General features: G+C 38.4%; 1 protein-coding gene across 4 annotated transcripts in view; it reads left to right on the top strand.

The window, feature by feature from the left end:
- The window catches only part of cplane1 (ciliogenesis and planar polarity effector 1), a 61,020-nt gene that overhangs the window by 23,125 nt on the left and 11,093 nt on the right, over positions 1-26,802 (top strand). The window contains exons 17-44 of one of the 4 annotated variants that reach the window (XM_087269937.1): positions 1,007-1,235; positions 1,709-1,824; positions 3,290-3,507; positions 3,783-3,947; positions 4,227-4,347; positions 4,432-4,541; positions 4,653-4,799; positions 6,612-6,738; positions 7,101-7,380; positions 8,458-9,217; positions 9,998-10,104; positions 10,750-10,883; positions 11,074-11,141; positions 13,390-13,448; positions 14,020-14,058; positions 14,138-14,279; positions 15,983-16,240; positions 16,788-17,651; positions 19,792-19,958; positions 20,054-20,138; positions 20,347-20,395; positions 22,135-22,269; positions 22,701-22,772; positions 23,930-24,066; positions 25,284-25,461; positions 25,899-26,158; positions 26,346-26,436; positions 26,542-26,664. In XM_087269937.1, the coding sequence (XP_087126063.1) occupies positions 1,007-1,235; positions 1,709-1,824; positions 3,290-3,507; positions 3,783-3,947; positions 4,227-4,347; positions 4,432-4,541; positions 4,653-4,799; positions 6,612-6,738; positions 7,101-7,380; positions 8,458-9,217; positions 9,998-10,104; positions 10,750-10,883; positions 11,074-11,141; positions 13,390-13,448; positions 14,020-14,058; positions 14,138-14,279; positions 15,983-16,240; positions 16,788-17,651; positions 19,792-19,958; positions 20,054-20,138; positions 20,347-20,395; positions 22,135-22,269; positions 22,701-22,772; positions 23,930-24,066; positions 25,284-25,461; positions 25,899-26,158; positions 26,346-26,436; positions 26,542-26,664 (5,241 nt within the window). Of the gene's footprint in view, positions 1-1,006; positions 1,236-1,708; positions 1,825-3,289; positions 3,508-3,782; positions 3,948-4,226; positions 4,348-4,431; positions 4,542-4,652; positions 4,800-6,611; positions 6,739-7,100; positions 7,381-8,454; positions 9,218-9,997; positions 10,150-10,749; positions 10,884-11,073; positions 11,142-13,389; positions 13,449-14,019; positions 14,059-14,137; positions 14,280-15,982; positions 16,241-16,787; positions 17,652-19,791; positions 19,959-20,053; positions 20,139-20,346; positions 20,396-22,134; positions 22,270-22,700; positions 22,773-23,929; positions 24,067-25,283; positions 25,462-25,898; positions 26,159-26,345; positions 26,437-26,541; positions 26,665-26,802 lie in introns of all 4 variants that reach the window. The other 3 variants (XM_087269935.1, XM_087269936.1, XM_087269934.1) reach the window with 3 other exon arrangements.

The raw sequence follows: 26,802 nt of genomic DNA, 5'->3' as shown, positions 1-26,802 counted from the left end.
TACGAGAGTTGGAGAATGGCGGACGTTGTCTTTTATCAGGAGTTCGTTCACATTTAGACACATCGCCGTGCTGCTGTGTTCGCCTAAATCCTCCAGATTACCAGCAGCAGGGCTGATGGTTAAAATAGGCAGGGCAAGAGACCTGCAGCACTGAGTCTTGATTCAGACCCGGGGATTGAGGGAGAAGTCCTCATTTATAGTGTTTATATGAACACAATTATCTTTATAATGATATAAATTGTGGTTGTCTGTGTATGAATTTACGAATAACAAATGTAGCAGGGCATTAAATTCGTTAACTTCTTTGCATTTTATCTTTGTAAGCTATAAACTCATGCGTCTCCTCATGGTTTGTGCCTCATTTTGTGAACCAACTGAACAGTTGTTCACTCCCCTCCTTCTCCCCTGCTGGCCACGCCCTCTCCTGCCCTTTGCTCGCGGAGCTCCGCCCACTATGATGCATCTTTTGAAAAAATTCTGAGGTGGACCTGAACCAAAATTGGGGGGGTGTCATGACTCTTTAAAGTACCATTAACTTTTTTTATTCGATAGTAAGGTCATTATTAACTCTGCGGTTGTTTTAGAACTTCAGATTCAGTTGCCTGTGGCAGAGGTTCTCAAATTGGGAATTCTCAAATATGTAAATAATATCATAACAAATATCAGTGTGCAAAATCTAGCGGCATAACGAGCTGTTTATTATGGCTCAAAACCCAATGGAAGTGAATGAAGATCTGAATTAGTCTCAAGCTAATAACTTTCCAACTGCATCGGAAGCTCTTACGTGAGGAATGAGGTCAATTTCAAGCCGTCTGTCAGTATGATAATTGACTAATTTCATCTGATGTGTGGTACTGTATGTGACCAGAGCAGACAGCTTGACATACTGCGTGTCTCACGATGGAAAACTTTGAACTTTTGTGACTATCGTGACTAAACGTGAGCACTGTCAGAATTCTGTCTGCTTGTCTGTGTGTGACTGTATGTTGTGGTTTTGCTGTGCCAGCGGCTGCTGCTCGTGTTGTGGAGCTGTCCCAGAGCCGTGTGTCGATGTCGCTGCGCTCAGATCAGCTGTCGGAGGTCTGGACGGTGGATTACGCTCTGGAGCTGCTCCTGCTTGGCGGCCTGATGCCTGAGGCTGTGTGGATGGCACAGCGTCTGGGAGACTGGAAGATGGCCGCTTCCCTCAGCCTGGCCTACAGCAGATACTGCAGCAGCCGGCTGGACTTCAGCAGGTGTGTTCCTATAATTAAAATACAATCAGTTAAATAGACTTTGGCATTCATTTAGTTGCTCAAGCGTAAAACGAAACAAATGACTGTTTACCCATCAGAATCGGCAGGCCAGTGCAGAAGCTCCATTGAATATACTGGGGTAAAATAAATGCTCGTATTATAAAGACACGGCAGGGGGAAATGCAATTTAATGCAGTGCTTCTTGTACAATCTGAGACCCACTTTATACCGGATATCACTCAGCCCGTGGAGATGGCTGATTTTTAAAGAAAACAGACCTTAAATGCGCCAATTTTGCATTGGCATACAGTTCACCGGAAGCGCTTAACCCAGGTTACTGGCAAATTAAAAGTCCCAATAGCATGCTTCGGCATATCCCCTATTTGTTTGCAGCTTTTTTCTGATGTCAGCCATTTGGTGGGTTTGCGTTTGTTGTGGTTTTATCTCTGTGATGTCCTGTTGTGTTCCTGCAGGCTGCAGTGGAGGGAGCTGCATCTTCCCTCAGAGCTGAAGCCTGCTGAGATCTTCCAGGAGCAGCTGGAGGTCCTGCTGAGTCCAGCGCTGGAGTCTGAAGGAGAGACGCACTCTGGTCAACATTAGACATTTATTAATTTATATTATGTAGAAATCATTAAATATGCAATGCAATGTAATATATAAAAAAAAAAAATATATATATATATACACACACACACACACACACACACACACACACACACACACACACACACACACACACACACACACACACACACACACACACAGTTGAAGTCAAATTATTAGCCATCCTGTGAATTTTTAAAATATTTCCTAAATAATGTTGATTCAGAAGAAATTTTTCTCAGTATGTCTGATAATATTTATTCTTCTATATATATATATATATATATATATATATATATATATATATATATATATAAATAAATAAATAAATAAATAAATAATAATAATAATAATAAATTATATTTAATAATATTGTATATAAAAATAATAATAATTATAAATTATTATATTTAATACTAATAAATAATAATTATATATATATATATATATATATATAATTATTATTATATATATATATATATATATAAAGTCTTATTTGAAAGTCTTATTTGTTTTATTTCAGCAAGAATAAAAGCAGTTTTTAATTGTTTTAAACTCATTTTAAACTCAATATTATTTGCCCCTTAAGCAATATTAGTTTTGGATTGTCTCCAGAACAAACCACTGTTATACAATGACTTGGCTAATTACCCTAACTTTACCCTAATTACCCTAGTGAAGCCTTTACTTGTCACTATATGTATCTGTGAGTTTGTGTGTGTGTTTGTCTGTGGCATGGCATTCGCTATAGCCGGGCCTCGCCTTTGGAACGCGCTACCTCTAGAATTAAAAATGGCTTCGTCACTGCAAGTTTTCAAGTCTAAATTTAAGACTCATCTATTTTCTAGGTCTTTTGAAGCATAAATCCCTTCCTGGTGGGAGCCAACGGTCTCGTTTTGAATCCTGTTTAGTGTGGTCAATATTATAAAGGGTCTATTGCTGTCTTGTTTTAGGCGTTGAAAGTATTGTTGTTTAATGTTTTAGTATTTTTCGTGCTCCTGCTTTTACATTATGTGCCTATTGCTGTTTTGTTTATTATGTCTGTACTGCTCGTTTGTATTTTTCTCTAAATCGCTTTGTGTGGCCTTGTGGCCGTTGCAAACGTGCCATATCAATAAATTGAACTAGAACTTTAAGCTGAATACTAGTGTCCTGAAGAATATCTAGTCTAATATTATGTGCTGTCATCATAGCAAACATAAAATAAATCAGTTATTAGAAATGAGTTATTAAAATTATTATGATTAGAAATAATTGTGGAATGCATAACCTGGAGTGCACTGATAAAATCAATGAGTTTATAGTAAAGTGTTGAATATATAATTATGCAAATCACCATATTTAATCATTTCCAATATAAATGATTATTATGTAAGGTAAAAACACTAATATTTATCAGTATTTTGCAATAATCATTGATCTGATCTGTGTGTGTGTGTTTGACTCTTCAGACGCGGCAGATGTTGAGGATGTGGACACTCTGCAGGCTTCAGTGCAGGAGATCCTGAAGGCGTCTGTCATGGCGGAGCTGGACGTTCTCTCTCAGCCTATTACAAGTCTGCTGGACGCGGCCAAAGAGAGAGCGACATCACTTTCTGCGCTGGTTCCTGCTGCCTTCTACCTGCCTGCTCCTCCTCTGTACTGTCCGCAGCCTTCAGCAAACACACAGGTCCATCACACACACGTTTGTTTTTGGGAATTGCGGGGACATTCCATAGGTTTCTCCCTCACAGGGACCCGTGGACGGTTTTACTTTAGGCTTTTGGAGAAGTAAGAGCATCAGCAATGTCCTCATAATTCACCACCTTCCTGTCAATCTTGTGTCATTATACAGATGTGTCCTAAAATATCACAAAAACACGTCTACACACACACACACACACCAGTCTGTGTCTCCCTCATGTGTTCCTCATGCTCCGCTGTGTGTGTGTGTGTTCTCCTCAGGACCATATAGTAGACGCGGCTCTGCTTCAGGAAAGAGCATGTCGTTCTCAGGTGTCTGGTCTCCTCCAGAAGCTCCTGCTGCTCTTCAGGGCGTCCCACAGCTCTCGTCCTGCAGCGCAGTGGTACATCAGCAGCCTGAAACAGTGCAGACACGAACTCACCAAGGTGGATCTCACACATCTGCTGCTTCTCATGCATGCACCAACAACCATGCCACGTTCAAAGTCGCCTAAATCCCCTTCCTTCCACATTCTGATGCTCAGTTTGAACTGTAGCAGATCGTCTTGACTCTGTCTACATGCCTAGATGCATTGAGTTGCTGCCATGTGATTGGCTGATTAGAAATTTGCGTTAACTAGCAGTTGGACAGGTGTACCTAATAAAGTGGCCGGTGAGTGTACACTCTGCTGCATTTGTTTATTTGGTGGCTTCTTCATTTGCTAGATCCAGAAGAGAGCATCCGTGCCTAAAGCTGAGCTGATTCCTGACGGACTGAAGAAGTTTTCCACCCCTGATGGATTCTTCCATTCTGGAGACCCGGACAGTGTGACTGCGCAGATCATTAGTAAGATGGACTCATGAGCTGTCTGAACGCCGAGCCAGTGTCGTGTCCCCCTGCATTAACGTTATGGTTTGTGTGTCTGCTCAGTGTGTTTCCGTGAGTTGTGTGCGCTCTGCTGGATGCTGCACGTCAGAGACCAGCTCAGCGTCTCCTGTAGAAAATACCAGAGCGCGAGAAAACAGGAGAAAAGCACTCAGGTGTGTGTGTGGAGAGCATGCGTGTGTGTGTGTTTTTTGCGTCATATTTTCATCCAAGGTCATCAGAACTTATAGCCACGCATGTGTTAAGTGTGTGTTTGTGTCCTTCAGCTGAGTGCTAGGAGTGTGTCAGATCTGTGTGTGGAGGCTCTCTGCTGGGCTCGCCGTCTCCTGCCCTTCTGCCGCTTCCTGAACGCAGAGGAAACCTTGCAGGATTTAGTGCTCAGCCTGCTGTCTGAACTCACACCCAGCCGTCTGGTAATACACAACACTCTTCATTCATTTTCTTGTCGGCTTAGTCCCTTTATTAATCTGGGGTCGCCACAGTGGAATGAACCGCCAACTTATCCAGCAAGTTTTTACGCAGCGGATGCCCTTCCAGCCGCAACCCATCTCTGGGAAACATCCACACATTCACACACACTCATACACTACGGACAATTCAGCCTACCCAATTCACCTGTACTGCATGTCTTTGGACTGTGGGGGAAACCGGAGCACCCGGAGGAAACCCACGCGAATGCAGGGAGAACATGCAAACTCCACACATAAACGTCAACTGAGCCGAGGCTCGACCCAGCGACCTTCTTGCTGTGAGGCGAACATGCTACCCACTGCGCCACTGCGTCGCCCCACAACACTATTCAATTCATGTTTATTTCTATAGCTCTTTAACAATGTACTTAACTTTTTAGGGTCGCTGTTATGCGATTGTTTTTATTTTTAAATATTTCTCTTTGTTTGTTTGCACATTTTTCTTCTGTGCTTTACATATGTACAGTTGAAAGCAGAAGTTTTCATACACTGTGTAAAAAGGCAGGTAACCATTTAAATAAAGTCAGATGTTAATGTGATTAAACCTTTTCTCTTTTAGGTAAGTCAGGATGATCACATGTGTTTCTGTTCTGCTTAATAGCACAATAATGAGAGAGATATTTGTTGAGAAATTGTTATAACTCTTCTTGAAAGTCAAGTTTACACACAATAAGATTATTCTGCCTCTGAAAAAGCTCAGATGATGGTGTCGAGGTTTTGGAAGTTTCTGATTGGCTAATTGACAACATTTGAGTTAATGTGAGGCACAACTGTAGAATAGTGTTGAAGGAAAAGCTCAAACACACTGCTTCCTTGTGTGACAACATGGAGAATCAACAAGCCAGAATCAACAACAAAGCCAGATCACAGTTTGCTGAATGACACTGGGAAAGACTCATGTTTGGAGACATGTCCTGTGCTCTGATGGAGCTAAGATTGAACTGTTTGGCTGTAATGAGCTGTGTTACATTTAGAGGACAAAGAGGAAAGCGCACAAGCCTAGGAAGACCATCCCAACTGTGCAGTATGGGGGCGGCAGCATCATGTTGTGGGGCTGTTTTGCTGCAGGAGGGACTGGTCCACTTCACAGCATAGATGGCATCATGAAGACAGAACATTATGGAGAAATACTGAAGCAACATCTCGAGACATCAGCCAGGACATTAAACTTGGCCACACATGGGTCTTCCAGCAGACCATGACCCTAAGCATACTGCCAAATGAGTTCAAATGTGCTTTAAGGAGAACAGAGTGAATGTTTTGGAGTGGCCATCACAAAGCCCTGATCTCAATCCTATAGAAAATGTGTGGGCAGAGTTGAAGAAGCTTGTGCGAGCAAGACAATCTACACATCTGACTCAGTTACAGCAATTCTGTCAGGAGGAATGGGCCAAAATTCCTGCAAACTGTTGTGAGAAGCTTGTGGAAGGAGACACAAAACATTTGACTAAAGTTATACAGTTTAAAAGCAAAGCTAAAACAATACCAAGGAAATGTGTGTAAACTTTTGACTGTCTAGAAATTAATAAAAAATCTAATTATTCTGACATTTAGCAAATGTAAATCATTTAGGTGATCCTAACAGACCTACAATAGTAAACGTTTAGTGATTTACCATCAGACAGTTTAAAAAAATGGTTATGTTCCTGTTTTTAGAGTGAATGTAAACTTCTTGATTCAACTGTAAATGAAGTGCTTTGAGATGCTTCTTTTAAAGTCAGTGTATGAATTAAAGTGTAGTATTATTATGTTTAGACAGCAGAAACTCTGGCGAGAGTGTTTCCTGATGAGCTGGAGTCTGTACGTGTGCCGCTGCGGGAGAAATACACTTCACTGCTGCAGAGACTGAGGCCTGTGATGGTGCCAGTAAACAGCACAGCAGGCAAGAGATCCAAGAGACTTTTTTTGTCACTTTATTTTGAAGATCTGTTTGTTGAATTTAGGTTATTATTTTTATTTTTTTCATTTCTTTTATTTTTTTTGTTTTGATATAAAAAAAGCTCTACATGTTTATATCAGGTTTATATCTCCTAAACACAAATTTTGTCACTCTTTTGGTGCGCACTAGCTTATTGATATCCTGAAAATGAACAATACTGAAACTAACTTTCATGGGACCTTAAATGTGCTATAAGAATAAAGAAGTTTTAGCTGATGTGACTATTGCGAATGATTACATTGCGATATCGATGCTGATAAGATCTATTGTGCAGCCATACTAACCAGGTTTGATGTTATTGACAGATGAAGACGGTGAAAGCGTGATGGTTGTGGTCCAGGATGAGCTGCGGCGGTGGCGGCGGGAGCTCCAGCGGCGGGAGAAAAGTGTGTGCGCTGCGGAGCCGTATCTGTGGGAGAGAGAAGAGGAGGAGGACAGAGGAGCTGCTGGCGTCTCAATACTGCACAGACTCTCGTTAGGGACCAGTCTGAGCGACAGCACACTGACCGACTGCGGACGACCACTAGTTTACAGTGAAGGAGACACACTGTCTGAGCCCCTAACCCCACAGCAGCACAACAACAGGTCAGACAACTTACAGTCACACATAAGGAACAATGTGACATAAGTGAGTGAAAATTATTATTGTTCATTTATTCCTTTGCTGGAGATTAGAACTGAAATTAGAAATAGATTTGACACAAATCTTTGTGCTTAACAAACTAAATTAAATATTATATTAAATTAATTAAATTAAATTAAATATGTGGGCTAATGGATGTGTTCAGTGGAGTGAGTTTCCACCGTTTCCTCACTCCACCAAAGTAAAGGAGTAAAGTAAAGAGTAAAAATAAAGAGGCTGAATGGAGGAGGCTCGTTCTTTATCCTCGTGCTGCAGATGCTCTGTTTAACTGTTTTCTCGCTAGTGAAGCGTTCAGTTTTTACACTTACAAAGTCACCATTTAAATAGCAAATGCGCCATGGTGTGACGCAACTGACTCTTAAAGGGAATGAGAGATGAGACTCTGATTGGTTTAATGCAGGTTATGCTCACAACGCACCCAGAACTCATTAAGAGAATAAGCACAACCCTGTCAGGCCATGCGGCGGGCGCAGAGCGTATTTATCCATCCTTAAAATAGCAAAGGTGGATTCAGACACGCTCTTAATGCTTTTGCGCCATGTGCTTTAGACTTTGCGCCTAGATCATTAAAATGGAGCCCTATATGTTTCTAAAAATAACACAGCAGTTTTTCCTCTAAGTATTTCTAATAAAAGAAAAAAATGGCATGTAATAGAAGGTAGCATAATAGGCAAGGCAAGTTTATTTATATAGCACATTTCATACACAGTGGCAATTCAAAGTACTTTACATAAACAAGAATAAAAGAGACAAGTGTAAGAAAATGAAAACAAATAATAAAATTAATAAAAATAAGAATAAAAATAGATAAAACAGATAAAAATGTTAAAATATGTTTTAAGATAATGAAAAAGAAAAGAAAAAAAATAGAGAATAGACAAACAGGATGATCAACGTGCTCTTTTGTGTACTGCACATCTCAGTAAACTGATAATGTTTGCCTTGTGCACAGTTTAACGGTACGGAAACTTTTTAACAACTTAAATGTGATTTAACTGAGCTCTTTTTTGTGCTAGTAGCAAATCAAAGCTTCACGATGCGCCTGAGAAATCGACACGGCACAGAAAAGGAAAGAGATCATGCTCGATTGAACCCAGCGAATCAAAACCAAGAGCGCCAACTGTGGGAAGCTGGGACTTTGAGCTGGAGGACGACGAGTTCCTGCTCTTCTTAGATTTATTTCTCAGTTACGTTCTGGAGAAGGACAGACTGGAGGCGGAGGAGTTTCCTTTACTGAGCAGTTTCTGCCAGCCGCTGCGCTCTCAAGAGCTGCACTCGGTGAACTTCGACATGCTGACCGCTCTCAGACGCCGACAAAGAGACGGACGCAAGACCAGCACACATCTACCTCTGTTTCGGGCAGGACGCTGCTTTCAGACTGTCCCCATCACTCCTGAACGTCCGCAATCTGGCACAGCTACAAACACCGGTGGTCCTCATGGGAAGCATCAGGGTCTGTTTAGTCTTCGTCAGCAGGCTGCATTAACGCCCAAAGGGAATCTCTCAGACGTTAAGATTGTTCCTCAGGCTGAAGTGGACGTTCAGATAGAGCTGGACTCTTCTCTGGAAAGCAGATTTCCTGATCTGGCGCGGCTGCTGGAGTGGATGATGCGCTGGGCCGAGCGGCGGGTCCTGCTCAGGAAGACCACAGAGGGACGGGGTTTAGTAGTCATGAGGGTCAGAGGGTCAAGTCCTGCAGTGCTGACAGCACTGGAGCTGCTGGAGCGGAGATACAGCGCCGCCCTGCTGGGAGAAAACACTCATCACACACACTCCACAGTAAGGCTCTACCCCTTTCTAGAATTCTATCCCAATTCTACCCCTTACCCCTCCCCCTGGTTTTGCGTGTGCACGTGAAGAGTTCAGGGTGTCCCAATTCTCTTTAGCCTGAAGGTGCTAGATAGACCTTGAAACAGAGATTTTCCAGGTTTCCAAACTAGAAATCAAGGGGTACAAACATTTCCCATAATACACCAGCTACAACGACAACATGATGTATTTTTTGGCATGATTAAGAATTTTTACAACAAACAAGTGTATGTTTAGTGAAGCAGTAGCGCAGTAGGTAGTGCTGTCGCTTCACAGCAAGAAGGTCGCTGGTTCGATCCTCGGCTCAGTTGGTGTTTCTGTGTGGAGTTTGCATGTTCTCCCTGCGTTCGCGTGAATTTCCTTCGGGTGCTCCGGTTTCCCCCACAGTCCAAAGACCGGTTTCCTCCGGTTTCCCCCACAGTCCAAAGACCGGTTTCCTCCGGTTTCCCCCACAGTCCAAAGACATGCGGTACAGGTGAATTGGGTAGGCTAAATTGTCCGAAGTGTATGAGTGTGTGAATGTGTGTGTGGATGTTTCCCAGAGATGGGTTGTGGCTGGAAGGGCATCCGCTGCGTAAAAAACTTGCTGGATAAGTTGGCGGTTCATTCCGCTGTGGCGACCCCGGATTAATAAAGGGACTAAGCCGACAAGAAAAGAATGAATGAAGTGTATGTTTAACCCCCCCCCCCCATCCCCAACCCGCCCCCACCATTGGAGCTTAGGGTCTCTAAACTCTTTGTTCACCGCAGCATCGCTCTGAACTCCGTCAGAGGGAGGAGTCTGATGTTCCACTGCTGCCGTCAATCACAGACTGGAGGCGGAGCCAAGAGAGCAACCCGGACACCAGTGACACGAGGTCAGCAGAGATGCCAATAACACACCAGCACAGCCAGAGCCACGAGTGAGCCAAACACACACACACATCTGCCCATCAAACTCCAGCACAGCACACATCTGCCCAACAAGTCAACATATTTAAATATTTAAATAATGTTAATTAATTTACTTAATATTCTAATTATGTGTTCATATTTTATATAATTGTTCATTTGATTTGTTTACTGTTTCTTCTATCAATAATAACAACACAAATATAAGTATTATATCAATAATATTCATGCTTATGTTTATGTTAATTTAGCAGTAAATTATATTTATTAGTGGCATTATTAAATAATTCATTCATCATTTCTAAAATTAATTTAACAATTCAGTTATTTGTTGTATTCATGTGCATTAATTTATTATGCGTATATTATTAATGATGTTTTTTTGTGTGAAATCATGTATAAGGAAGTCTGGTCATGATGTAGTGGCCAAACCATGAATGAAATGACAAAACCTCCAGTTAAATCCAGTCCAAACCATAAAGTCAAAGCTTTTAATTATAAAGCAAGTCGAAAGTAGTTATGAAGCAAGTGCATTTGTCCATGATTAAAGTCAAATGGAGAAAATGAAATAGTGCAACTGCAGTTGTAGTGATGTTGTGTGCTGATCACAGTGTGGATGAAGCTGAGGGTGTGGATGAAACAGAAGATCTTCTGTCTGAACACGAGGACACGCTGATCTCTGATCAGCAGAGTCACATCACTGAGCTCAGAGGAGACGTCAGACACACAACTGCAGCTGAACACGGTCAGATCACAACTGAGGGACTTCAGTTTAACTGATGTTGCTTTTTAATATGAACTCATTCACTTCTAGAGCAAATCATTAATCCTAAATGTTGCTTGGTTAATTGATTTTCATACACACTGTTAATAAATGTTAACTGTTTATACTTTAATAATTAAATCCATGTTATCCGCTGTTGATGGGTTTACAGGTGAGAGCAGTGTTGATGATGTCACTGAGCTGTCATTGGCCAATCAGAGCAGAGCACACAGAGATCAGGTGATTGCGGTCTGATTATCAGTGATTTCGTACATCACTTTAAATGTTTTGAAAACAATATTTAATATCATTATTACTCATTAGTGAAACACTTACTTAATGTAAGGTAATGGTACAAAACTTTTTAAGTGATTGTTGTTACAGTCAGGTCATTTCTTGCTTAGCTCAGTCATAATTATAACATTATTTATACTCAATTGTTATCAAGATTTATTTAAGTGAAATGCTTTATTTATTATGTGTATTCACTCACGTGTCTATCTATCTATCTATCTATCTATCTATCTATCTATCTATCTATCTATCTATCTATCTATCTATCTATCTATCTGTCTGTCTGTCTGTCTGTCTGTCTGTCTGTCTGTCTGTCTGTCTGTCTGTCTGTCTGTCTGTCTGTCTGTCTGTCTGTCTGTCTGTCTGTCTGTCTGTCTATCATCTATCTATCTATCTATCTATCTATCTATCTATCTATCTATCTATCTATCTATCTATCTATCTATCTATCTATCTATCTATCTGTCTGTCTGTCTGTCTGTCTGTCTGTCTGTCTGTCTGTCTGTCTGTCATCTATCTGTCTGTCTATCTATCTATCTATCTATCTATCTATCTATCTATCTATCTATCTATCTGTCTGTCTGTCTGTCTGTCTGTCTGTCTGTCTGTCTGTCTGTCTGTCTGTCTGTCTGTCTGTCTGTCTATCATCTATCTATCTATCTATCTATCTATCTATCTATCTATCTATCTATCTATCTATCTATCTATCTATCTATCTATCTATCTATCTATCTATCTGTCTGTCTGTCTGTCTGTCTGTCTGTCTGTCTGTCTGTCTGTCTGTCTGTCATCTATCTGTCTGTCTATCTATCTATCTATCTATCTATCTATCTATCTATCTATCTGTCTGTCTGTCTGTCTGTCTGTCTGTCTGTCTGTCTGTCTGTCTGTCTGTCTGTCTGTCTGTCTGTCTGTCTATCTATCTATCTATCTATCTATCTATCCATCTATCTATCTATCTTATTTTTTTGTTAATAATATTTGTTTATTTATCTATAAATATATTATAAAAATGTTTTATGTATTAATTTAATACTGATTAATACTCATAAATGTAATCATTTTATCAAATAAATTAATTAGTTTTTAGTTAAAAACCAATTACAACACTATAACTTGTTATCTGTTTTATAACAGAACTGATTAAATATTTATTTGTTTAATTATTTATTAATAGTGTTATTCCTTATTTTAATTTGTCTACATATACACTGCCTGACAAAAGTCTTGTCGTGGATCCCAGATGTAGGAGCAACAAATAATAACTTGACTTCTAGTTGATCATTTGGGAAAGTGTCAGAAGGTGGATTTTTTGATGAATCATCTGTTGAACTGCAGAAGACCTACTGGAACCCGTATGGAGCCACGATTCTGACAAAAATCCGTCAAATTTGGTGAAGGAGAAATCATGGTTTGGGGTTACATTCAGTAAGGGGGGCGTGAGAGAGGTCTGCAGAATGGACGGCAACATTAACAGCCTGAGGTATTTTGTGCTGCCCATTACATTACAAACCACAGGAGAGGGCGAATTCTCCAGCAGGATAGCGCTCCTTCTCATACTTCAGCCTCCACATTAAAGCTCCTGAAAGCAGAGAAGGTCAAGCTGCTCCAGAATTGGCCAGCCCAGTCACCAGACATGAACATTATTGAGCATGTTTGGGGTAAGATGATGGAGGAAGATGAACACAAAGACTCTTGATGAACTCTGGGAGTCCTGCTGAAGGCTTTCTTTGGTATTCCAGATGACTTTATTAATCAGTGATGTGAGTCATGTCAGAGATGTATGGATGCAGTCCTCCAAGCTCATGATGGAGTCAGACACAATATTCATTCTGTCTCCACTGCAGCAGGACTTTATATTCTATACTGGACATTATTTCTGTTCAGTGATGAGACTTTAGTCTAAGCAGAGTCAGACCTTACTGTCCTCATCAAATCATTAATAATCAAGGCATGATCAGATTTTATTGTGCTCAAATAAGCAAAATCTAGAGGCCTTTACCTTTCATATGAGACACTTCTGATACCAAATGATCAACTAGAAGTCAAGATATTATTTGTTGTTCCGAAAACTTGGATAAGCGACAAGACTTTTATCAGGTAGTGCACTCTCTATGTCTTTATTTATTTATTTATTCCACTACAGCAATATCGTAAGCAGAAAAAATGAATAGATCATCTGCTGTTTCCACAGGCATTAACAATGGCCGATCTGGAGAGTCAGGACTCAGATGAGCAGTCATTACAGTCACTGTGAGTCTGTACATATGTGTATTTTATTTACTCCTTTCACACATTAAGAAGCTTATTAGAAAGTTTGATGTTAAAGTGGATTGTTAACTGAAAAAAAAAGAAGAAAATTAGCGCATTTCTGGTCTTCATGAGAAAAACATAATTATTCTATGGAAGTCAAAGAGAACAGAAACTATTTAGTTATACACATTTGTTCAAAACAGGGGAGGAGCTTGAGCTTCAGCTCCTCCCCCCTTGCTCCTCCCTCCCTGGGGGTTGGGGGTGGGGTGGGTCTACGCATTTAAACAGCTTATAGGAGGAGGAGTTGGAGCTCAAGCTCTCCCTCGCTGGAGCTCAAGTATCTCGATTTCTCTGGTGGTTTGGTTCTCATGGTGACAGCAAACAAACAGCAGTGGCTCAGGTTACCTGTCTGATATCAGCTGATGCTCCTCTTGTTTTTAATTATTTTAATTTTTGGTTGATTTAATTTACTTCTGCTTGTATTTTATGTTTCTTTAATTCTTGTTTATGTAAAGCACTTTGAACTAGCATTGCGTATGAAATGTGCTCTATAAATAAACTTGCCTTGCAGATCTGAGGCTGATGATCAGGTGTCTTCTGGAGCACACAGGTGAACATGATCTTCCATGAAGCAGCATTGGATCTGTTTCAGTAGGTTTCTCTTGAAGTGTCTGTGATTTTTCTTCCAGATGTGAGGCTTCTGAATCTGAACCGTCACGGATGATGAAAGCGGTGCAGACTCAGAGCGGTGCTCCTCCTGAAGCTCACAGGGAAGCACAGAGCGACGGCGTCCGACAGCTGCTGCAGGATGAGCTCTTCAGACTGGTGCAGGTCAGCTTCTCATTCAGCACCCAACACGGTGGTAAAATGGCCATTAGCTAGTGAAACAAACGTTAGTTTTGGGGGTGGGGATCCAAACTTAGCTTTATTAAGACAGGCAAGGTTAACACAGGGACAGACGGAAACATTCACATAATTAAGAGAGCGGTCAGTATCATTGGGGAATTGTTGAGGCATGCAGCAAAACAACATTAACAGTATAACCAAACCTAAAAACACGAAACGCAAGACAGGCGGCAAAACAACATTAACAGTATAACAAAACTAGGGAAATCACAAGGAAATGCGTACTAACAGTTAACAAGACTGAGCACAAGTGTTGACAGTGAGGTGTATTTATAGAGCTTCAGCTGTGTGTTTGCAATCAGTGGTGATCTGGAACTGGTGTGTGCAAGAGGAGTTTGATGGGATATGTGGTCTAGTTCGGTGACAGATGTGTAGTTCGAGTGCTCCCCAGCAATCTTCAAGGGCTGGATCGCTGGTGATCGTGACACCGCCCTCTTGTGTTCAGTCTCTCCAGCATAGGACGTTAGTCTTGTTTTTGAATCTGCCACTATGCTGACACACAGGCTTTTGTAGCTCCACCCTCTTTTCAAAAAAGCATCTAATTTGAATTTAAAGCGACAGTCACCAAAGTGATGCAATTATGATCAAAGCCTAAAATATTATTATTTCTTCTTCTTATTATTATAAATATCATTATTGCTATTATTATTATTACATTTATAATTATTATTATTGTTATATTTAGAAATATTGTAATAATTATATTAATATTAATTATAATAATATTATAAAAGCAGATTGTTTTTGAATCTGCCACTATGCTGACACATAGGCTTTTGTAGCTCCACCCTCTTTTAAAAAGAGGGCGTGGAACATGATCTCATTTGAATTTAAAGCGACAGCCACCAAAGTGATGCAATTATGATCAAAGCCTAAAATATTATTATTTCTTCTTATTATTATTATAAATATCATTATTGCTATTATTATTATTACATTTATAATTATTATTATTGTTATATTTAGAAATATTATAATAATTATATTAATATTAATTATAATAATATTATAAAAGCAGATTGTTTTTGAATCTGCCACTATGCTGACACATAGGCTTTTGTAGCTCCACCCTCTTTTAAAAAGAGGGCGTGGAACATGATCTCATTTGAATTTAAAGCGACAGTCACCAAAATGATACAATTATGATCAAAGCCTAAAATATTAATATTTCTTCTTCTTATTATTATAAATATCATTATTGCTATTATTATTATTATTACATTTATAATTATTATTATTGTTATATTTAGAAATATTATAATAATTATATTAATATTAATTATAATAATATTATAAAAGCAGATTGTTTTTGAATCTGCCATTATGCTGACACATAGGCTTTTGTAGCTCCACCCTGTTTTAAAAAGAGGGCGTGGAACATAATCTCATTTGAATTTAAAGCGACAGTCACCAAAGTAAAACAATTATGATCAAAGCCTAAATTGGTCAGCTTCCGAGAGTTAGAAAACATTATTTGTAGGATATTTTTAGCTGAAACTTCACACTCACACACTACATCATAGACTTACTTTTCATCTTGTAAAAGGGGCATATCAAGTGCCATTTAACTCTATGATTCCTGTATATACCCTGTTCTAGAAACCCTGCATTTACTCCTTCTGTTTCAGCTCCAGCAGATCAACTTCATGAGCCTCATGCAGGTGGTCGGAGCTTCTTTCGCAAACCTGCCGCTGCCTCAAGCAAACCTGCATCAGCCCGGTGGGATTCTACCACAGCCCAGCTCAGTTACCCAGAATATCCAGCACAACTTCCGAGATGACACCAATCAGCCAACACAAGCATGCAGGCCTGACAGAGTGGCTAACAGCCAGGATGATGACCAGAGGGCTGAAATGGAGCAGAGAAACCCACCCAGCAAAACTCAGGTCATCTTATGCTCATGTCGTGTTGCTAATCAAAAATGTTGTGGAAGCTGTGACCGTTTATTTTTTTCGTATTGTGATGCAGTTTCTAGAGAAATGGAAAATTAAATCAGAAAACAGTGGGCGGGGCTTGTTTTATCTCCTGCGAGCTGATTGGATGTAGTAAAGTAGGCATTTCATTCAGGACGATGGGGGTTTGGGGAGAGTTATTACAACCTAACAGACCCCTGCTGCGCACTGTTTCTGTTTGTTGTCAAACTGACAGCTGGAGGGGCGTGGTTAAGTGTGTTAGCCACGCCCAATACCTCAGACAGACCTAATCTGAGAATTGAACTGAAAACAAACAGGAAGTGCAGATTTCATTTTTAGATTATGAGGTCAGACCATTTGTTTTCCTTAATGACATGCACAGATTGATTTGTTCACCACAAAACTAGCAATGTGAGCTAACAAAATCAATACGGCTAGTTTTAATTTCATCTGTACTTTAAAACTAATTTTCAGAAATGCAGACGCATGTGGTTTCATATCTGAATTGAATCTTTCACAGGAAATCGAGCACTTGACCATTCGCTCAGACTGGCCAGAGGACGCTCAAACCAACAGCAGGAGTTTCATCCCTACATCTCAAGGGCTTCTGACCACAGCCGATCATCAGGCATCCGGTAGCAAGAAAGTCTCTGAAGGCCAGCCGAGAGCAGCTTCACAAGCACATGGACTCAGACTCCTGCAGCTCCATCCTCCTCAAACTCTCCTGCCCAGACCTGCTGCTCCTCCTCCTCCACATCATGCTCCTTTTCCTCATGCTCCTCCCTCTTCTTATGCTCCTCCCTCTTCTTATGCTCCTCCCCCTGTTCATGCCACTCCTCCTTATGCTCAGCCCCCTCCCTCTTCTCACGCTCCCCCTCCTCCCCATCATGCTCCACCTTCTCTGCATGCTCTGCCTCTTCATGATCCTCCCACTGTTCATGCTCCACCTTCTCTGCATGCTCCTCCCCTTCATTCTCCGCCTTCTCGGCTTGCTCCTCCTTATCATGCCCCTCCTCCACATTCTCATGCTCTGCCTCTTTCCCATGCCCCTCCTCCACATGCTCCGCCTCCTCCTCATCTCCCAGTGAAGCAGGCCTGGGGTCAGTCTGGATCTGCCTTGGGAGTAGATTATTCTGCAGCTCCTCCATCACATCTCCCTCAGAGGACTGCAGGAGCTCCTGAATCTCTCCGTTTGCCTTCTGCTGCTCTTAGATCAGCTCCTGTCGGCCTGCCTCTGCTCAGATTTCACCCTGATGCCCAGAGACCCGTCACGCTGCCTCATATCCCACAAACCCCTGCACTGAAACCACCCAATCTGAGCTCCACTGCAGCAAATCAGTATTATCCCAGAATTCAGCTGCTGCACCGAGAGCCTGATCCTCCTGTGAGTTCACACTTACACCACAAACACACTATGAGGGATTACTGTGTCAGTCACATTTACTTAATACTTATTACAAAATTATCTGTATATTATATAAAATAAATATATGATAATATGTTTATAGCATAGTTATGATGTTTATAATAATACACAGTATATATTTTTTAGTTCAGAATTTAATTGCTTTATTTAAATAAGTCAAATAATTTTAAATTCTACGAAAAAATATATATACATTTATTTTTTATACATATATTTTATACATATATTTATATTTTGTGCGCTTTTGACATTTACTTATTATTTTACTTATAATACATATGTTTATAATTGTATGTAATAATTAAATGTTGTATATTCATTTAACTAATATTTTAATATATAATAATAATAATAATAATACAAAATTATTATTTATTTATTATTTGCTTTAAGCATTGATTATAGTAGGTGTGTTTATTGTTTATGTAATTTAATATTTTATAATAATAAAATGATGATGATGATGATAATAATAATATTATTAATAATACTATAATAAAGACAAAAACAACAACAACAACAATAATAATAGTAATAGTAATAAAAATAACAATTATAATTATAATTATATAACTAAGAAAAAACAACAGCAATAATAGTCATAATAATAATAACAACAACAACAACAATAATAATAATAATAAAGACAAAAACAACAACAATAATAATAATAATAATAAAAACAATTTAATTATAATTATATAACAAAGACAAAACAGCAAAAATAATAATAGAAATAATAGTAATAATAATAATAGTAATAATAATAATAATAATAATAATAATTCTATAATAAAGACAAAAACAACAACAACAGTAATAATAATAATAATAATAGTAATAATAATAGTAATAATAATAATTCTACAATAAAGATAAAATAATAATAATAATAATAATAATAATAGTAATAATAATAATTCTACAATAAAGACAAAACAATAATAATAATAATAATTATTATTACTATTACTATTATTATCAAAATTACACATTTTAAGCAATATAAATGTGTATTCTTTCGGTTTCTTTTTTCTTCTTTTTTAGACTCCGCAAAATTGCCAAACCTTCCATTGATTATTAATAAACTGATGACAAAATGTAATAAATCTCAACATTTACTCATTTTTTTAGCCATTTCAAAAATTCCTATTTAGAAATGGGACTAAATAAAAAACTGTGAACATGAAATTGTAAATATGAGTTATTTTTGGCTCTCACAAACAAACCAGTTGCTCAAAGATGAACATTTGTCTATAATTCTCATAATATGTTGGTCATTTAAAATTGTATTCAATAATGTAGGCATTTCTTCTCTTTCTCAAAAAAAATAAATAAAAAAAACACACGCGTCACACACATACACATTTAGGTTCTATAAATATATATGAATAATATTGAAATAAAATACAAATAAATAATAATATCAAGTAAAAGATATACAATTAAAGTCAGAATTCTAAAGTAGTTGTGTAATAAACAATGAAATCACAGAAGGAGAAAGTCCTGAACTACTGAAGTGTATTTAATACTTTACATAAAAGGCTTTATTAATGATGGCAGCTTAAAGACTCCTCTCGTATAGAGAATGAAGTCACATGCATTGCTCAGGAGTGTTTTCAGACTTCAACAGTGTCAAAATCTTGATGGTTCTGTGGGTCTCGTCTATCAAATCTGAGCTTTATTCTGTATTCTCTATTGGATTTGGATCAGGTGATTGGCTTGGCCATTCTACAGCTTGATTTTCTTTCTCTGAAAGCATCTGAGAGTCTCCTTGGCTGGGTTTAATCAGTGTCTTGCTGAAATGGTTTCATCTTCATCCTCCTGCTAGTGTAGATGTTGGACTAAAGCAGCTGATCTTCATTTACACTGAGGAAGGGCGAAGCTTGCTGAAGAACTACTGAGAGATTTCAGCTGCTGTCTGGGCTTTCACTGCTTTTCCACACCTACCTTTCTTCATGTGTTCAGTGCTTTTTCGCTGTGTCATTTCATTTTATTACACAGAACTTCATTTGTAAGCTAATTAACGTTTGTTCTTTGCATATATGGATGTATTCGCGTTGATGTAGTTTTTTTGTGTTGTCGTTTGTTGGTTCAGTATTTGCGGTTCAGCTCTGCGCCGGTACGAACCCCTCGCCTCATCCCGCTGGAGGATCTGCTGAGATGGAGCTCAGTGAAGCAAACCAGAGCAGAGCCCAAACTACAGCTGATCAAGACTGAACCCGTCCCGCAGAACCAGAGCTCCAGCAGCCCGTCCAGCAAGAGGTCAAGACTGCAAACCACTCATACCGTCACAGACAAGCACACACACCACAACAACATCAGCTTTCTGACTAATCTCCTCACCTCGTCTCATTCAGAAAGAAGAGGAGAGAGGAGAAGAACCAAGAGCAGAAGCCTGGAGTCACCTTCAGACCCGAGGACTCCATCATTCCTCCAGATGAGGTGAATGAAGTGACTTCTATCTGACACATTTAACCCTTGTGTGGGAGTGTAATGACCACCATCCTCCCTATCCTTAAGTCACCACTAGAGGGCAACGGCTTGTAATTTGGGCTTAGCAGCTCCCCATCCAGCACCTCATAATCAGCAATATTGTTACCCAAAGAAAGCTTATAAAGTGTTGTGATTGAGTGTTTTATGATGTGTGCAGCCTGCAGAAGATGAGCCAGATCAGGATGATGGATACACCATTCCTTCAGGTAATGAAATACATGCTTCTCAGAGATTATACACTCGGGATGTTTTATTCAGGGGAGCGTTTCCCTACCATTATTAGACAAATACGATCTCAAATCATATCATCACAAACATTCACAGACAGCGTCGTAATCTTGCAGCTGTTTACAGTTTTGTATTATGGATTTTTTTTATCTAAGAGTGGCATGGTGGCTTAGTGGCCAGCACTGTGGCCTCACAGCAAGGAGGTTGCTGGGTCGAGTTTCGGCTGGGTCAGTTGGCGTTTCTGTGTGGAGTTTGCATGTTCTCCCCGTGTTGGCGTGCGTTTCCCCCACAGTCCAAACACATGCGCTTTAGGGGAATTGATGAACTAAACTGTGTGTGTGTGTGTGTGTGTGTGTGTGTACGTGTTTATGTGACATATCAGGACACAAATCTGTATAATGACATGGGTATGACACAGGTATTACAAAAAGGAGGTGAAATATGAGGCCATTGGTGACGTCCTCATTTCTCAAAATGCTTATAAATCCTACAGAATGAGTTTAATCAGAGAGTAAAGCTGCACACTGACTTCTGTCATGGTTAGGTTTAGGGGTGGGGTGGGGTGAGGGGCAATTTAATATACGGTTTGGACAGTATAAAATGAATGGAAACCTATGTAATGTCCCCACTTTTCACAAAAACAAACGTGTGTGTGTGTGTGTGTGAGTGTGTGAGTGAGAATGAGAGTGTATAGGTGTTTCCCAGTAGTGGGTTGCAGTTGGAAGGGCATCCGCTGTGTAAAACATATGCTGGAATAATTGGTGGTTCATTCCGCTGTGGCGACCCCTGATGAATAAAGGGACTAAGCCGAAGAAAAATGAATGAATGAACTATACAAAATTTGTTTTTGCTGTGTATTTAGATTTTTTTTGTAGTTTTTTTCACTGTTTTTCACATTTGACACACACACACACATGTTTGTTTTTGTGAAAAGTGGGGACATTACATAGGTTTCCATTCATTTTATACTGTCCAAACTGTATATTGTATTGCCCTCACCCCACCCCACCCCTAAACCCAATCATCACAGGAGACTGAGTGCAGCTTTACTCTCTGATTAAACTCATTTTGTATTATTTATAAGCATTTTGAGAAACGAGGACGTCTCCAATGTCCTCATATTTCACCTCCTTTTTGTAATACCTGTGTCATACCCATGTCATTATACAGATTTGTGTCCTGATATGTCACGAAAACACGTACACACACACACACACACACACACACACACACACACACACACACAAACATATATATATATATATATATATATATATATATATATATATATATATATATATATATATTTATATATATATATGCGCAGTGTTTTTAAAATATTAATTATTAATTAATGCTTATTGTAGTAGTTTAAAAGCCTTTTGATTTCAATTGGTCAACAATGCAACATTTTTCTTTAGGTGTTTAAGTGAAAGAAATATAATTAATTTATGTAATTGATATAACTAATATTTCCCAGTACAAGGTTGTGACGGGCAGCAAAAACATATGCCAGAGTAGTTGGCAATTCATTCCGCTGTGGCGAACCCTGATAATAAGTGACTCAGCCAGAGGAAAATGAATAAATGAATAATGAAAATAACTGAGATGTTGTTTATTTGGACATTATTTACCTTGCTGAAAATGCTTTTGAACAGGTTTAGTTGTCGTCAGCAGCGCTGCTTCTCGCATGAGTGTAAATATGTGTGTGTTTCAGGTGTGTTTGACTCTGAGTTGAGTGGACTGCGGTTGTTGGATAAAGCTTACGTGACGTCAGCTGAGCTTCACGCCTTTGCTTCGACACAGAAAAGACCTGCGGAGATCCAGGACGCCTCCACAAACACTGAAGCAGGTGTGTATGGAGCTACAAATACGACAAAACGAGCTCAGTTTGAATCGTGTTCATTTGAGAAACCTGCTTACACTGTGACATTCACACTCGTACACTATAGCCAGTTTAGTTCTTCAATTCCCCTATAGCGCATGTGTTTGGACTGTGGGGGAAACCTGGGAAGGACACCCACACCAACATGGGGAGAACATGCAAACTTCACACAGAAATGACAACTGACCCAGCCAGGACTCGAAACAGCGACTTTCTTGCTTTGCAGGCAACAGTGCTGACCACTGAGCCACCGTGCCGCCCTATTAAATTATAATTGTGAATAATTCAAATGAACATAACACAATTCAGATTCAGGTTATTTTGTCACATTTTTAGCTCCATAGTGTGGCTGGAGCAGTGTCTTACAGTTACCTCACTTCTGCTTTTGTTCACTGCAGATCCGCCTCGCTCCATCACAGATAAAGCCGTTTCTGTCCAGATTCCTCCATCTCCCAGCATGCCATCTGCTCGTAAGTCTGCTTTCAGTCTCAGATCATTCTCTATAGCTGTTTCACAATATTAAGTATGCAGTGAATGGACTTGCGTTCTCGTGGAGATCAGTTTTGCCAAGTTTGTTTGGACAAACAAACTCAGGAACACAAAATGCCTCCTGTGAGAAATGAGATGCTGCGTTCTTCCTGATTGTCACATGACCTTCACACAATTTAACATCATACAATAATTTATTGCTCTTTTTCCTTTTCAACATACAGTTGAAGTCAAAATTATTAACCCTCCCGTCAAATTTGTGATCTTTTTCAAACATTTTGCAAGTGATATGTACATAACAGAGAAAGGGAGTTTTTCGCAGTATTTCCTATAATATTTGTTCTTCTTATTTATTTTAGTTTTCTTAGAATGAAAGCAGTTTATTAATTTTTAAAACTATTTCAAAGCCAATTTTATTATCCGCTCTAAGAAATATATTTGCAATATTCTACTGATAAATCCACTGTTATACAATGACTTGCCTAATTACCCTAACTTTAACCTAGTTAAGACTTTAAATGTCACTTTAAGCTGAATGCTAGTATCCTGAAGAATATCCAGTCTAATATTATTTACTGTCATCATGGCAAAGAGAAAATAAATCAGTTATTAGAAATGAGTTATTAAAACTATTATGATTAGAAACGTGTTGTAAAAATCTCTGTTAAGGTCAGGTTAGGTTACTTTATATATACCCGAAGGTAGATTTGGTTTGAAGCTACAGAAAATAACGGGCTAAAGACTACCTTGGATTTTTTTTCAACAATAATTGAGCAATTAAATGTTTTGTACGATTATGTGTGTTTTTATTTATAGTTTGAATTCATTTCTGTTTTTTTTTAATGTTGTTTTTATTTTAAACGTTTTACTTTTTTTAACATGCATTTTATTTCTGCATTATGTTTCCTTTTTTATTTTAGATATTTTAGATTTAATTGTTTATTTTTTTATTTTTTTATTATATTATAACACATTATTTATTTTTTTATTTTTTTATTATATTATAACACATTATTTATTTATTTATTTTTTTATTATATTATAACACATTATTTATTTATTTGCTCTGTTTTTGGTGTGTTTCTGAGCTTTTTGTGTAAATGTGTAATGTGTCTCGTGTGTGTTTCTACACCGACAGCTGAAGGAGGACTGCTCGATGTTGCTCCAGTTGTTCCTCCAGACGTCTTCATGAACCTTCGGTACGCTAAAGAAAAACCATCAGACCAACCGGAGAACAGCAGCCGTCCAGAGTCAGATCATGGAGGAGTTACTGTGGTAAAACCATCATCTAATTCAGCAGTGCTTCAATGGTTTCTGTTTAGATATGTTTTAACCTACATGTTTTATGCTCATTTCGGAATATTACATAAAAGGAGCAGACATTTTGAAAATGTATGCACATAAATGAGTAGGATAGAAAAATTTACTACAAAAACTACAATGTAAACACATTTGCTGAATAAACTCCAGCATTCGAATTCTAAACGTGTGTGATGGGACATATAGAGCCAGATCAGTCTCATAAATAATACATTCACAAAATATAATTCATATATCCACAACATAATTCACGTGTAGAAAATCCAGTTTGTAAATTCAAACCACAATTCGTGAATACACAAATTCGTAAATTTAAAACACGATTTATAAATACACAAATCCAGTTCATAAATTCAAAACGCAATTCGTAAAAAACACAAATCCAGTTTGTAAATGCAAAACATAATAAAAAAATACACAAATTTAATTCGTAAATTCAAAACACAATTCGTAAATACACAAATACAATTTGTAGGTTCAAAACACAAGTTGTAAATACACAAATTCAATAAGTAAATTTAAAACGCGATTCGTAAATGCACAAATTCAATTTGTAAATTCAAAACGCAATTAGTAAAAACACAAATCCAGTTCGTAACTTTAAAACATGATTCTTAAATACACAAATTCAATTCGTAAATTCAAAACGCAATTCGTAAAAACACAAATCTAGTTCGTAAATTCATAACATGATTCGTAAATACACAAATTCAATTAGTAAATTCGAAACATGATTCTTAAATACACAAATTCAATTCGTAAATTCAAAACGCAATTCGTAAAAACACAAATCCAGTTCGTAAATTCAAAACATGATTTGTAAATGCAAAAATTCAATTTGTTAGTTCGAAACACAATTCATAAATACACAAATTTAATTCGTAAATTCAAAACGCAATTCGTAAATACGCAAATTCAGTTTGTAAATTCAAAACACGATTCGTAAATACACAAGTTCAATTTGTAAGTTCAAAACGCAATTCGTAAATACACAAATCCAGTTTGTAAGTTCAAAACACAATATGAATTTTACTCAATCGAAATGTTACTTCATTCGCAAGTGTTTTATGCAATATTACAGTTTTGGACATACATTTAATTTGCATTTTTAGTTTTAGTAAACATTGATATTGAGTGTTTGATCTCGTCTCTGTTTGTTGCTGTTGTTGTAGAGTCCTGAGGGACGGAGATTCATCAATGTGGTAGATCTGACAGACGAGTCTCTTCTGGAGAATCTGCCTCAGTCTCCGCCCACATCTGCTCAACTCCATCTACTGGCAGCATCTGTCGTAAACCACGCCCCTAACCCCTCCCACACCTTCACCCCAAACACGCCTGAAGAGATTCCAGGTGCAGTCACAGTTCACAGAAATACAGAAGGGATTTTTTAGGGCAGTTATTCTGATTTGTCTCACAAAAAAAACATTCAATCAGCAATATATGATATTACAATATATAATTTGACTGTCAAATTTACAATATTATGAAATATAATTTGATCAGCAATATGCATTATTACGAAATATAATGTAACTATCAATATAAGATATTACGAAATATAATTTAACAATCAATATACGATGTTACGAAATCTAATTTTACAATCAATATACGATATTACGAAATATAAATTAACAATCAATATACGATATTACAAAATATAAATTAACAGTCAATAAATGATATTACGAAATATAATTTAACTATCAATATACGATATTACAAAATTAGGTAATAATGATGTCAGAATGTCCTAACAGTAGTGTTCTGGTGTTGCTCTCCAATAGAGCCCTCAGTAGTGTGCACGTCTCCTGAAGCTGTTCTTAGTGGAGACCCTGTGACTCTGAGTGTCCTGGCTGGCGTCCGAGCTCCCCGGTACTCCCTAGAGCAAGTAATGACCGGCGTTCGGGCTTCCCGGGACCCCCTGGAGCAGATAATGATGTCCCGGAGTCAGATCTCAGCACGGCTCTCAGAGATGGACAATCAGCTGCTCAGACTGCAGAGCATCGCTGACCACATGGACAGAGAGTTTGCTAATACCCGACTGGTGAGACGTAAAACTGAGTTCATACACTAGTACACATCTCTGAACATGTACACATAGACATCGCCTATAGTTGAAGAAATGTGTTATTTATCAAATAAATGTATTAAACAAATATTTTCAACACATTTTAATGCTCACTAGCACATGAATGGATGTTTTCTGCTTGATTGCCTGTCCTCTTCTTCAGCTGGTGAACCATATTGAGACGCACCGTCCCTTACTGACGGCCAGTGTGGAGAAGAAACCCCTGTCCAGCTCTCTCAGAGTCATACAAGAAGGTAACAACTTCAGGAGCAAAAACGTATAAAATACTGAAGAAGAAAAAATCCTGAAGAATAAACAAGCTCTCTCTGTGTTTGTGTGTTTGCTGGATGTGTGAGAAGTGAGGAGTTTCTGTCCTTCAGCTCGTCATTCTGGAGCGACGGCAGATCCACAGAGAGGAGACCAGGAGCTTCTGTCTTCACCTGAGCTGAGATCAGTTCATCATCTGCACTCTCCTCTGACAGGTACATCAACTGCATCATCATCACAATCATCATCACCTAGAATAAGCTATTTATTTTATTTTGTTTTATTTTATTGTAATTTTAGTTTTAATTTGAAGTTTAGTTTTGTTTTAGTTTTACGTTTTGTTTTTTTCTTTC

The sequence above is a fragment of the Danio rerio genome, chromosome 10 (genome assembly GCF_052040795.2).
Source record: "Danio rerio strain M-AB ecotype USA chromosome 10, GRCz13ab, whole genome shotgun sequence".
NCBI classification, from domain to species: Eukaryota; Metazoa; Chordata; class Actinopteri; order Cypriniformes; family Danionidae; genus Danio; species Danio rerio.
The sequence above is the reverse complement of the archived record's forward strand: the minus strand, read 5'-3'. Positions and strand labels throughout refer to the sequence as shown.